This window comes from Diplotaxodon limnothrissa, linkage group LG20, assembly GCF_057381915.1.
Source record: "Diplotaxodon limnothrissa isolate DT_005_m linkage group LG20, D_limnothrissa_male_GT1.1, whole genome shotgun sequence".
Classification (NCBI taxonomy): Eukaryota; Metazoa; Chordata; class Actinopteri; order Cichliformes; family Cichlidae; genus Diplotaxodon; species Diplotaxodon limnothrissa.
Genome location: NC_140615.1, coordinates 21,635,353 through 21,650,103, shown reverse-complemented (window position 1 = coordinate 21,650,103; position 14,751 = coordinate 21,635,353). Strand labels below are relative to the sequence as shown.

The window sequence follows — 14,751 nt, the reverse complement described above, 5'->3', positions numbered from 1 at the left end:
TGCGTGTAATATTAAAGCAATGAAATGCAAAGGTGATTATTCTTAAGTGGTTCAAAACTTTGCAGCTAATTTCCGTTTTATTCTGGCCCATATTTACTTTTCTGGCTTCTTGCTTTTAGCCCATTAATGTGAAGAAAGTGGGCGAAGGTTCAAGTAAAGTGTGAGTTCACTTGCTTCTTAATCCTATGCCTAAAATGAATAGAAAGCTATTTATTTTTCTATTTCAGGCAAAGGCAAAGATGGTGTGTGTCAAAACCGAGCTGCAGCTGAACTTGTTGCCTTCATATTAACCATAATTACAGATGTGCAAGAAGACTATCACGTAAGACCATAATTACAGCCTTCAGCTTCCTTTCATCCTCTCAAGATTTACTCAGAGGCAGTTGGCAAAGTTGCATCCAATAATATTATTGTCATCCACTTGCTAAATGCCAAACCTGAAGCCTGCATTTTATTTTAAAGCTGGATATATCAGAGTTTCTGACCTCCCAGCTCTAGTTTAATGGGATCTGCGCACCTTGGGTTCACTATAGGCAGAAGTTGAAGTTATGGCATGGAGCCCTAATCACTCAAAATACTTTCCTTTAATAGTCAAAGGAGCTTGCAAAGAAAAGCGTCTGGACTTCTTTAAGTTACTTGAAGACGTTTCACCTCTCATCCGAGAAGCTTCTTCAGTTCTAAGGTCAAATGGTGGAGAGTCCCAGATATAAACCTAGTGGGAGTGTCCCACTACGATGGCCTGGATGACTGAGAACCTTCACAGACATATTTTCCTTTAATACATTTTTCCTGCTTTCAGAGTGACTTTATTCCACAAGATCTTTGTCGATTCATCAGACTGTAACTGGAAAATGTTTTGCTGAGCTCAGTAAACGTATGAAAATCTCCAAACCTGCAGGTTTGATACGTAAAACGAGTGGCTCGTGTTATCTCTACCAAACATGCGCAGCGGATTTAAAGTCCACCTTATTGACACATGATTCCACCAATCACAGCGAAGCACCGGCACCGCTCAGCCAATCAAAGTTGCCGACGCCGAGCCCGACCTTTCTGCGGCCGAACGATATTTCAGAGAGAAGCGTGAGTAAAAACATCTTATTTCTTTACATGTAAATGTTTGAATTTGGTAACGTGGACTACGGGAACAGGTTTATTTTCACTGTGTGTGAATTTAGAGCCACAGCCCGGGCTCGACCTCACGTAGCTTAGGACGGGCTGTGGGATGCAGAGTCATCTGTGAGGGGCTGGAGGCTGCTCCTGTCCCTGTTGTTATTATGGAAGCAGTGGTTTAACTCCAGCTACATTATCAAATATGCATCTAAACCACAGTCTTAGTTAGATTTACAGTGATCACGATGATGTAGCAGAGCTGTGTTAATCCTTAATGCTTCTAACACAATGACACGTTTACATTAAATTGGCTGTTAGGCTTCAAAAATCCAAATGCAGACCAGAATGAAGGTCTGCGATGATTGTAAATGCTGGGTAATACTAGTCTTCATCGTGGTTACACAGCGTTTCATCCAATGCATGAGCAGGGTGTGTGTTATAAAGCTGCAATGATTATACTTCAGAACAAATCCCACAAATGGATTTAGCTTTCAGGTATTGTCTCAGTCAGAACTATCAAACATTTACCTGCTCTAAAATGTGAGAATTTATGCTGATAATATATTGCCGAGAATATTTTATAATTTCAAGGACTCTAGGTAAGGAGAAAAAATATCCTACCTGATGGAAATCAGAATAAGGACAGAAAATTGACTGAAAAGGTTGCCAATCAAAAAAATGAGAGAGGTGTGTTTGTAGGAATAAAGGTGAGACTTTCAGACTATGTAAGCTGTCAAGCATGGTGGTGGTAGCATCGTGCCCTGCAGCTTTTGTGCAGTCAGTTCGCCACACAAAGTGGATGGAACAATGAAGAAGTAGGACTATCTCCAAACCTCACTTTGGTGTAGACTGATATGTAGCGCCTACCAGAGTGGGGAGGTTGGAAGAGGTCATCAGACTCATGACCATCGTGTCATCGCAAACATCACAATCTGCAGACAGCCCTTCTGAGGTGCTGTCATTTGTGAACAGGGAGAAGAGTGCTTAGAGGGTTCAAAGTAAATAGAGCTGCTCCTTGCATATAAAAGCCTCTCATAAAAGGAACGAGTGTGAAGTTTGGTGTCATTTTCATTTTATGATGGACAGATCAGAACTAATATTTTTAGTGCGATGCTAGAAAACAGAGATTGAAGCTGCTTTCCCTTCTGCTGTGCTTGAATGTGAAGCTTCACTTAAAGTACAAACAAAGTTTATAGAGACTTCTTGTTGTAGCGTGGGTAAGAAGATGGAGTTAGATGGTCGGTGACCAGACCTCGTCGATACAGAGAGGCTGGGTGTGCTGTGCAACGTGATGCATCGCCTCAATGTTCATGATAAACAGAGAAGGTTGAGTTTAGTTTGAATGCAAAGTCACAAAATAGCTAATCAAAAGGATGAAATATAAAAAAACCAAATGAGAAAAAACAAATATATTATGTAATCTGTACTGCTGTGATCATCTTATCTGCTGCAGACAAACAGATGTTACAAAGAAAGGATCATAGAGTCATAAAATCTGAGAAGATTATTATTTGACTCATTATAAGCACAGAGAATAAGATTGTGGACCATAACATAATTACATGTTATTTTATTCTAATATTTAGGTCACTAAAGCAGCTGTAAACCAGTCAGTGCTTATCACCGTCATCATCATGGCCTCTGGAGCGTTGTTCCCCAGCATGGTGTCTGGGTCCCGCGGCTCCTCCAGTAAGTACCTGGTGGAGTTTCGTGCCGGTAAGATGACCATGAAGGGCAGCACGGTGACGCCTGACAAGCGTAAAGGTCAGGTCTACATCCAACAGACGGACGACTCCCTCATCCATTTCTGCTGGAAGGATCGGACCACCGGGAACGTGGACGATGTAGGTAACGCCATCCAGATGAGGTTAACTGGTGTTTGAATTTCTTAATATCACAGCAGTCATTTCCATTTGCCAATTTAGGACCTGATCATCTTTCCTGATGACTGCGAGTTCAAACGGGTGAATCAGTGCACTACCGGACGAGTCTATGTGCTGAAATTCAAAGCTGGCTCCAAAAGACTCTTCTTCTGGATGCAGGTATGCAGCTGCTCCAGACTCGTCTGTTTACTAATCCTTTGTTTCCCAGCATGTTTTCTCTTTTTATTCAAGCTAAATATAATTATTTCTTACCGAAAGGTTACTGACTTTTCTCCTGAATCTTTCACTAAATTGAAGAAGATTCAGGAGAATCATCTCATGACATCCCAGTTCACTTCAAACCAAGCAGACAAAAACTGGTTCATCTGTTGTGCTGTCCATATAACTGGCCCCTGGGTCATTACATGGAAAATCAGTTCAATTGTCAATTTTTAAAATTCTGTTTTATTTATTTAGGGCCAAATCACAACAACAACCAACAATCAGCAACAGTTGCCTCAACACCCTTTATATTGTCTGGATCCTACAATAATACAGAGAAAACCCCAACAATCAGCCTTCTGCCATGAGCGTTTGAGGGTGAGGGGAGGAAGGCAGGACAAAGACAGGCTGTGGAAGAGAGGCAGAGATTAATGATAACTAACGATTAAATGCAGAGAGGTGTAAAACACACAGTGAGTGAAAAAGAAAGATTTGAAAATCAGATTTGACTGATTTTTACACATAAGAATCCACCTCGTTTCTGTCACCTTCCTTTCACGTAAGCCGATAACAAATCTTCCTGCTTCTGGTTCAGATCCAGCACTCTTTGGTAGTAGGCCAAGTTTCCCTTGGAAGGGATTTTCAGTTTCCAGCGTGAGCAATATTCCCATTCAAGCTGAAGTCATAGGACAGGTAGCTTTCTGTTGACTGCTTAAACAGACCCGGATGCCTTTGGCAGACGTTTAGAGGAAATGAGAGGATACAAAGGATAAAAACGAAGCAAAAAAACAACATTCATGATCTTTTGTTTTTGTGTATTGCAATAATAAGGCTTGTTCTGCTTTACACCTCAAAATGTTAATGTTCAGTAACCCTGGCATTTTGTTTTTCTGATCTCAGGAGCCAAAGACTGACAAGGATGACGAGTACTGCCGCAAAGTGAACGAGTATCTTAACAACCCGCCCATGCCCGGTGCTCTCGGCAGCGGCGGCAGCGGAGGACACGATCTGTCTGCGCTCGGAGGTAACAAACACGCTGTGTCGTAGTTTAAACCTGTCGTGGGTAAGAAGCTGAACTGTCTCACCTTCATGGGTGTCACCTGTCTTCTCTGCTTGCATGTAAAGGTGAGGGTGGCCTGCAGAGCCTTCTGGGTAACATGAGCCACAACCAGCTGATGCAGCTTATTGGACCAACTGGACTGGGAGGGATTGGTGAGTACCTTCATGACTGAGTCCACAAGCTAACAGCGTGAAAACATCTCATTAACAATATCGGTGAGATGTTGAGCTCTGTTTGTGTGATTGACAGGTGGTCTCGGGACACTGGCTGGTCCAGGCTTGGCCAACCTTCTTGGAAGTAGCAGCAGCAGCAGCAGCAGCAGCGTTCCTGCAGCCAGCAACTCCTCCACAAGGTGTCTTATTTACATTTCTGTTAAATATATTGAAGGATTCCAGAATATTTTTGAGGTGGAAAACAAGATAAAATGAGAAGTTCCAATAAAAGGGAAGCTATGAAAGAGAAGGTTTTAGCATCAGTACAGCAGAGCTCAAATGTTAACTATAACCTTAAAAATAACAGTTTAGCCATGAACTGTATATAAAAGATGGACATAGATATGGAGCTGTCACCCAATGATTAGCAAGTTCCCCTTTTGAATCCTTAAGATGAGCAATTTTGACTTTTCTGACACTGAGATTAAAATCACTAAGGTCAGAGGTAAAGTGAGGAGTCTTTTTTTTTTTATATACTTCAACGCTAAGTCGCCACCTGCTGGTCATGAAAAAGAATGCATGTTTACTTTTGCTTTGCAACCTGAAAGCTAAATCCTTCTTTGAGTTCAGTTTGTAATGAGTCATGAGTTTTCTTCCAGAGAAGCTCTGAGCTCCAACTGATATGATTATTTCCAAAATCCCAAAAAGTTGATTCTGTTCATCTGGATGTAGCTTTTTCAATGGGAGAAATGTTTCATCACTCATCCAGTTGACTTCTTCAGTCTCTGCTGACTGCAGGTTTTCCCAGCCTTATAAAACAGTACCTTTGCATAATGACTGAAACTAGCACCACTGGCGAACAACAGGCTGTGAGGTCAGTTCCTTGGTCATTAATATGCAAATTGTCATGACCATTGATCAACAACCACTGATAAGTAAGAAAATAAGTAAGTAAAATGTATTTATATAGCACTTTTCAAAAATAAAAATCACAAAGTGCTTTACAATAAAAGACCATTGATCAAAATCAAATCCAAGGACGTACCACAATTCACGGATCACATTAGCTCAGTGGACCAACACATCAAGTTCACCAGGGAGGATATAAAAAATGGCAGGTTAGCCTTCTTATACTGAGATTTCCATCAGTAATCGGGGACATTTAAAAGTTGATGTGTACCGTAAACCAACACAGATGGATCAGTATTTAAGGTTTGACTCTCATCAGCCACTGGAGCACAAACTGGGTGTCATCAGGATGCTTCAACATAGAGCGAACACCATCCCCGCAGACAGAGCGGCCAGGGAAGCAGAAGAACGTCACATCAAGAAGGCCCTGAGTACATGTGGTTATCCCAGCTGGACGTTTGTCAAAGCTGAGAAGGCGCATAAAGAAAGCTCCAGCCGATCCAGGAAATAAGGACTGCTACCGAAGCGAAAACCCTTAGTGATCTCTTATGTGTCAGGAGTATCGGAACATTTGAGACACATTTTCTCTAAACATAGCATCTCTGTGGCTTTCAAACCCCAAAACACGCTGCGCCAAAAATTGGTCCACCCCAAAGATCGGGTCCCCCGACACAAACAGAGTAATGTAGTGTACGCTGTTAAGGGCCAGGAGGATTGCCATGATTTATAAATCAGGGAAACCAAACAACCTCTGGTGAAGGGTTAGGGGTTGTGATTTTACATAATGTTTTGCTAAACATTTCCATCCACAGTCCGTCCACAGCCGTCACCCCAACCTCTACCTCCGCTGCTAGTCGGCTCGGCTCCTCCCAGGTTCCCACCACTCCCATCACTCCCTCTGCCACCTCAGCGGCCTCCCCAACAGCCACCACCCCCTCCACCCCTGCTGTGTCCTCCGTGGCGGCAGCAGCAGCCAACCCCACGCAGCCCATCCAGCTGAGAGACCTGCAGAGCATCCTGGCCACCATGAACGTACCTGCCAGCAGCCAGGGAGGTGAGGATTTGATGGAAGCTTCAGGAAAATTGAACTTTGTTCTCCTAAAAACTGAGATTTGTTTTTGGTTTTTTTTGGTTTTAAATCTGAAAGTAAATGAATAATTAGACCTAATTAGTGAAATCTTCACTAATTAAGCGCCAAATAATTAAGACTGTGATCACAACAGTGTCGCTAATTCTGCGTAATTTTTGCATTATAATTCAGTTTGCTGCAGGAGCACGAATCCCCTGAAAATTCTGCAGGCTGTCGCTGTTTTGATTAAATTTCATTGTGCTGTGCTACATTAGGCACAGCTTCCTGCTGATGTGCTGACAGATTAATATACAAAAAGTAAGATGGCAGAGGAAGAAAAGGGCCAAAGACAGTGTGTGATATTGAATTAAGTTTTATAAGAAAAATTGCACAATATGCCCTCATTAGACATTTTATTAGATACAAATTGCTAGCACCAGATTGGGGCTGGAAACATTCCTTAGAGGTCTGGTCCATATTGACCTGATAGCATCACCTATTGGGCCTTTAGAAGCTGGGTGCACTGTGGTTCTGGTCAGTGCAATGCTTAGATAGGCTGTGGGGGTTAAATGGTTATTAGTTGGTGAATGAACCAACAGAGGTTCTCTCAGATGAAGACTTCCTAACTTACTGTTTGATTCACTCCCAGCACATCAGCATCCAGGCCTTAAACCTGTATTCTTGTGGACTTCATAAGGACAGTAAAGCAGAATATACTTTAGGGATCAGTCAGATCCACCCTCAGAGATAACGTCAAAACCTGACTCGACATACAGGTGATCTCACAGCCACCACTAAACATCTCAGACGAAGATTTTATCTGACTTTGTAACTGAGGAACACAAAGAAGTAAAAGTAGTCACGACCTGAAGCACAGCCTGCTTTATCTTCCCTTTTAACTTTAATTTCAATCATAATTTTACTAAATTAACAATAGTGACTGAGATCATAAAGCCCTTTGAGAGCTCCATTGTTTGACCGTTTAAGCTCCAATAATAAAGATTTTCTATGGCGCTGTGGCACAGATGACTGAATTATTACCCTTAAGTCAGAAAGAAACCTCATGATCTAAAGCAGCAATAATCTCACTGAGGCTCAGAATTACAGATTACAGATTCACTTGCATCTAACTGTGCTTGAAAAAAGTGATTTTTGTGTCTCGTATGTTTGAAATATGAATGATAATGTTGTTGTTTGCATTAACCAGTCAGTGTGGGTCTTTGTTGCCCGCAGTGGACCTCGCGAGCGTCCTGACGCCTGAGATCATGGCTCCCATCTTGGCCAATCCTGAGGTTCAGCAGAGGTTGATGCCCTATCTGCCCTCCGGAGAGTCCCTGCCTCAGAGCTCAGAGGAGCTGCAAAACACGCTGAGCTCACCTCAGTTTCAGCAGGTGGATGTCCTGTATAGTTTTTTTTTTTTAAACAGAGAGGAACTGACTGTTCCCTTCAAAGTGATACAGTTTCCTCATTTGTCATTTAAAACTGCTGTAGCTTTGTTCTTCTTTTATTATAGTGTTTGGTTTATGCTGTGTCATATTATATCCACATTTGTTGCACCTGTAGCAGTTTCAGGCTGATAAATGGACACATTTTCCTACTAAACCTAAATATTTTATTATCCTTGATTTCAGAAATTTCATCTGAACTGAGATACGGTGTGTTTGAGAGGATCCGGGTTGTTGGCATTTAGCATCTTGTAGTGGCATTTGTCCTTATTGTTGGTATTTATGGTCTCTCTGCAGGCTATGAGCATGTTCAGCAGCGCGCTGGCGTCCGGGCAGCTGGGGCCTCTAATGAACCAGTTTGGCTTGCCTGCAGAGGCCGTCGACGCTGCTAACAAAGGAGGTCAGTGTTGACTCATGTCGCGCAGAGACGCTGTACCTGATTGTTTCAGCTCTGCAAAACTTAAAGGTCAACAGCAACATTACGTTTTGTCAGCCGTGAAATGTAAGAAACATTTAATAATGTGCAGCAAGTGAGACGATTTTTAAAGCGCACTAACACTGAAAAGTTTGCAGAACGGCATGCAGCTGTCCTAGCGGACGCTCCAAACCTGTTTCAGTCCACACAGACTCGCACGTTGCGATGTTAAAACGTGACAGCATAAAAATCATGCTTACTGCTGTTTGTGGCCTCGATTGTTTTCACATCGACAAATACTGACATCTACAGTGGTGTGCAAAAGTTTGGGCACCCCTGATAATTTTCATGATTTTCCTTCATAAATCATTGGTTGTTTGGATCAGCAATTTCATTTAAATATATCATATAGCAGATGAACACAATGGTATTTGAGAAGTGAAATGAAGTTTATAGGATTTACAGAAAGTGTGCAATAGTAACTTAAACTAAATTAGGCAGGTACATAAATTTGGGCACCCCAACAGAAAATTACATCAACATTTAGTTGACATTTAGCCTCCAAACACTTCTGATCGCTTCCAATGAGAGTCTGGATTCTGGGTGAAGGGATTTTGGACCTTTCGTCTTTACAAAACATCTCCAGTTCAGTCAGGTTTGATGGTTTCTGAGCATGGACAGCCTGCTTTAAGTCACACCATAGATTTTCAATAATATTCAGGTCTGAGGACTGAGATGGCCATTCCAGAACGTTGTACTTGTTCCTCTGCATGAATGCCTTAGTGGATTTTGAGCAGTGTTTAGGGTCATGTTGAAATATCCAGCCCTTCAACTTCAACTTTGTCACTGATTCTTGAACATTGTTCTCAAGAATCTGCTGATATTGATTGGAATCCATGCAACCCTCAACTTTACCAAGATTCCCAGTACCTGCACTGGCCACACAGCCCCACAGCATGATGGAACCGCCACCAAATTTTACTGTGGGTAGCAAGTCTTTCTCTTGGAATGCTGTGGTCTTTTTCCACCATGCATACCGCCTCTTGTTATGCCCAAATAACTCAGTTTTAGTTTCATCAGTCCACAGCACCTTATTCCAAAATGAAGCTGGCTTGTCCAAATGTGCTTAATCATACCTCAAGCGACTCTGTTTGTGGCATGTGCGCAGAAAAGGCTTCCTCTGCATCACTCTCCCGTACAGCATCTCCTTGTGCAAACTGCGCTGAATAGTTGAACGATGCATAGTGACACCATCTGCAGCAAGATAATGTTGCAGGTCTTTGGAGCTGGTGTGTGGGTTGACTATGACTGTTCTCGCCATCCTTCATCTCTGCTTATGTACGATTTTCCTTGACCTGTCACTTTCGGCCTTAACTAGAACTGTCCCTGTGGTCTTCCATTTCCTCACTGTGTTCCTCACAATGGAAACTGACAGCTGAAATCTCCAAGATAGCTTTTTGGATCCTTCCCCTAAACCATGATGTTGAACAATCTTAGTTTTCAGGTCATTTGAGAGTTGTTTTGAGGCTCCCATGTAGCCACTCTCGAGAGAAGATGCAAAGAGGAGAAAAACTTGCAATTGGCCGCCCTAAATCCAGTCATTTGTCATGACTGGATTTACCTGTGTATGTATGTTAAGGGTCAATGAGCTTACCAAATAAATTCTATGTTTCAATAATTATTGCTAAAGGTATTCAAATGAATAAAACAACAAGGGTGCCCAAATTTATGTACCTGCCTAATTTAGTTTAAGTAACTATTGCACACTTTCTGTAAATCCTATAAACTTCATTTCACTTCTCAAATTTCATTGTGTTCATCTGCTATATGATATATTTAAATGAAATTGCTGATCCAAACAACCAATGATTTATGAAGGAAAAACATGAAAATTATCAGGGGTGCCCAAACTTTTGCATACCACTGTATCTGCTGTGCGACAGAGCCCGTCCAATAAGCTTGTGCTTAGTTTTTTTTATTTACAAGTCAGGTCAAAGTTTATTTCTACAGCACATCTAAAACAAGCTCAGCTCACCAACGTGCTACACGGACGTTAAAAAAGCCATTAGAAGCTATTCTAATGGACGCAAATCTACATGTTTTATTGATATACTGAGAGGTTCAAACTTGACATTAAGGGTACTGGGGAGCTTATCAAATGCTGTCTTTGTGGGAGGAAGACCGTGTTTTAAAGTGAATTAGTGACTGAGCAGGTTCTGTTGCATCGTTCGCTTTGGAGCTTGGCTCTGTGAATGTCTAAGAGCAGTAGGTTTGTAATGTAGCATCAGGGCTCTGGGAGGATTTTAGGGCTGCTCAAGAGGGTGGCGCCAAACCAGTGAGACTCTTAAAACAAGTAATAAAAATTTAAACCAGCCTTGAGGCTTAGGAGACCACCTTCTCTACAAAATATGGTCACCTCTAAATGTGAGGAATCAACGTTGAGTGGAGGGCGGCCAGGATACTAACACTTATGCTTCAAAAGTGAAGTCCAGAAGTTTTCTTTATGGGTTTTAGTATATCGTTAAAAACATTTTTTTTCCAGTTTCTTCTTCTTAGGCTGAGTTTAGTTTTCCATGCAGGTGGGCACACACGCAGAAGTGTGTGTGTATATGTGTGTGTGTGTATATGTGTGTGTGTGTGTATATATATATATATATATATATATATATATATATATGGGGTGCAACGATATTCGTATTGATATTGAACCGTTCAATACAGTGCTTTCGGTTCGGTACGCATATGTATCGAACAATACAAAATTTTTAATTTATTTTATCAACTTTCCTTCTGACGATGCTGTCTGTGTTGAGCGCTCAGTGGATCTGTGTTCGACTACTCCGCCTAGGCTCGACAGTGCAGCCTAGGCGGAGTAGTCGAATGCAGATTCACTGAGCGCTCAACACAGACAGCATCGTCAGAAGGAAGAGCGCAGGGCATTCAGATCTGGCGTTTGGAATTATTTTGGTTTTCATGTGACGTATGACCCTGAAGGTAAGCGAGTCATGGACTAAAGTAAAACAGTATGTTTGCCATGCAATGCTCAATTACATGGGTGGGAGCTAGTGTGTTAGCGCAGTTAGCTCGTTAACATGTTGGCCATCTAGCCCCATGCACGGGGCGATCGGCGGTAGCTCGTTAACGGAGATTTGCCGTGTTGTGGCGTTAAGGTCATTTCAACGAGATTAACCTGAAAGCACTAGTGGGAACACAACGAATATGACTGCACATTTACGCCGACATCATCCTAGTGCAAAGACAAAAACAACAAGCATGCTACTAACTTTAGCCGAGTCATTTAGACAGCTGTTAGCACATGATTCTCCTTATGCTGCTGAGAATATAGCCCAGAAGAAGCGGATAGTATAGCTTTTATTTTGGAAAGAGCCATTTCTCTGTAATAAACTCTCTTTTCCAAAGATGAGCGATTCCTCAATCAGATACAGGGCTCGCAATATCGCTAGCCCGACGTCCCGGGGCTAGCGATCTTTTCAGTCGGGCTACCAAAATCTATCTCTTCCCTGCCCGTCGGGCTATTGTAGGAAAAATATATGTCAATGCTTTTGCATTCTTTCAGAAATGTAGCTGGGTAATTATGTCATTGGCATCGGTGAGCCACTGTCAATATGTGACATATTGAAATCGCGTTTGAATTTGCGCTTGTTTTTTTGCTTTCACTTTGCAATCGTGCGAACTGTGTATAGAGAGCGACAGCACTGATCTGTGAGTGATGATAATTTGCGCACCAATTCCTCTGACATCGTCTTATTAATTGTTAGCTTACTATGCAAACATGACAAGTGAAATTTCCTGCAGCAAGCTTAAACATGTGAGAGGTTGATCGCGCAGAGAATCGCTGAGCTTATGTGAGTGTGCGTGTAAAAGCAGCAGGATATATATTTGACTACGATGACCTGGATGACTGAGAACCTTCACAGACAGATATATATTTTAGTTCTGCTGAGCCAAATAAGACAGGTCAGGGTGAAGAAGTGACAGCCAAAGAAAAGCTTACCACAAAACGGAGAAGTTATGACAAATCAGACTATAAGGCAAAAAGAAAGTGCAGCTTTATGGTTTTATGGACAAAAGAATTTCTGTGGCTGCAATATGACGAGCTAAATAACCAGGGCTGCACATAAGTGGTCCGCAGGTGCGCATTCGCTGTCAAAATAAAAAACACGCACAAGGGTTAGGGTTAAATTTAAAAACTGTACTTTTGAGTTAAAATATATATTTATAATTTTAATAAATGACAAATTAAAAAGGCATGAACATTTTTTTTGTATCGAAAAAATATCGAACCGTGACACCAAAGTATCGAACCGAACCGTGAATTTTGTGTATCGTTGCACCCCTAATATATATATATATATATATATATATATATATATATATATATATATATATATATATATATATATATATATATATAAAATCTGCCTGAATGACAGACGCATAGTTGGTCCATTTATGTGTCGCAACAAATCAGAGGGCACGCTGACGTCCGCGCGGGGCCTCCTGCTCGCCCTGTAATGATGAAATGTGCGTCACTCAGCCTCAATAGAAACTGCCACATTCCTGCAAGGCCTAAATTGTAATACTGGAATGAAAGATGAAAGCCTTTCTGTGCAGGAGCGTGCCAGAAAAAATCTCTCTCATGCGTATGATTTAATGAAGCTGCCCGCTGAGCAGCATGTACTTCGCTGTGCACCTCCAGCTTCTGTTCGTACAGTATCGTATGAAATCTGACGTTTCCTTTGTGTTGAGTCCCCACATGGAACAGTCGCAAATTGTTGGAACAAGAATGCTTCAATTCTGTTTTATTTAAGTCTGATTTAATCCTGCTTTAATCAGTTCAGCAGCTGTGCTAATGTGATTGATCATTTGAAAAACTTTAACAATCAGCCTTTGATCAACAAAGAAACACAAAGGAGCTGAAACTGGGCCTTAGTACACCAAGGCAAATATTACATTAGCAATAATCCATGAATAGCTGTAGGTTTTATCTCTGTTTTAGATCAACTTCATGTGATTTTATTTTTAATAAAAAGTTTCGTTTTAAGTTTAGACCAAACTTTGACAGCTTAATTATGCTACTTTATATATTCTTAACAACATTTCACCTGGGTTGATGTTAGTCGACAGACTTTGGAGTTTGTGATTTTTTTTTTACACTTAAATATTTGATTGAATAAAAGCAGTTTAATTATATTTTAATAACACTGTACTTGTTTTAAATCCTTAACGCCACAATATTAAAATGCTTTGACACTAACGTTGCAGTAAGAACCAGCGATAGATTAATTTTGTAGTAAACAAATAAAATTATGTTTGCATCTGTGTGAAGTTTTGAAACAAAACGTGTTAAATGCTAACAGAAATAATTTTCTGTCCAGGTAAAATTTGAAATGTAGTAATTGTTTTAACTTTAGTGGAGAAAAGCTCTTTAAACTGTGGATGAGAAATTGCTTCCAGGTTATCATGTAGTTAGCTGAGCAGGTTAACTTCAGCTCCAGCTTTGAATTCTGCTCCTTTATTCTTTCCAGATGTGGAGGCTTTTGCTAAAGCCATGGAGACGGAGACAAAGTCTGATCAAGACGGCGACTCCAAAGACAAGAAAGACGACGATGAAGACATGAGTCTGGACTGAGCGCTCTTTTAAGAAATATTATTATTTAATGTATTTATTTTGCTGCTTAGCTGCCGTTTTATTCCCGCCACACCTCAAGGGTAAAGATTGTGGTTGATGTAGTGGAAAGTGTGACTCCCAGCTGATAGTGCTGTGTTGAATTAATATCTACTGATGTAACTGGGTGAACATGTACTCCACCTGCATGTCAGCTACTAGCCTATCCTGTCCAAACATGAGGGAACAGTAAAAATAATAGAAACACTTGTTAGTGTCTGACTGTTTTTGTTTTAGTAGCCAAGAAGACAAGTCAAACTTAATTTTTCAGTGTCTTAAAATATATTTTAAAAACATTCATTTTACGGAACAGTGTAAACACACAATGATCATCCAACAATTCGACAACAACCATACATTTTCTGCACATCGGTTATTTTGAACACTTTTTTAAATTTAATCACATCAGGCAAACACAGTAAACTGAATCACCATTAAGTAAGAAGACAGATTATCTTTCCCAGACAAGACCAACATTTAAAGATCAACCACAGAAAGACAAAGAAATGTCACTTCGATCATTAACAATTTCACTGCCGCTGTGATTTCAGGCACTTTTTGTCTGTACTTGACGTGTTTCTACCGTCCGGTTCATCTATTCATGGAGTCACAATGAAAACACCACAATCTTCCAGTGATGATCGCTACGGCGTCTTTGGGTTTGACTTTACAAAAGATTAACGGCTCAGTCGCACTAGAGTAAAATAGGTTGACAACCTCCGATGTTCAGCTTTTGGAGAGAGGTTCGGCGCGCTACACCCTCAACATCTGGGCCACCGCTTTCAACTGCAGGTCACCTTTTCTAAAGAAGCAAGTCT

General features: G+C 41.1%; 1 protein-coding gene across 1 annotated transcript; it reads left to right on the top strand.

Annotated features, from left to right (window-relative positions):
• The first annotated feature begins 876 nt into the window (after positions 1–876).
• On the top strand, positions 877–14,129 carry LOC146610852 (proteasomal ubiquitin receptor ADRM1-like). The gene is made up of 10 exons (XM_085344495.1): positions 877–1,080; positions 2,697–2,954; positions 3,036–3,152; positions 4,095–4,218; positions 4,320–4,406; positions 4,504–4,606; positions 6,128–6,369; positions 7,618–7,775; positions 8,127–8,229; positions 13,794–14,129. The coding sequence occupies exons 1-10, from the start codon at positions 877–879 to the stop codon at positions 13,895–13,897; spliced, it is 1,500 nt and encodes a 499-aa protein (XP_085200621.1). The 3' UTR covers positions 13,898–14,129.
• Positions 14,130–14,751: the final 622 nt, after the last annotated feature.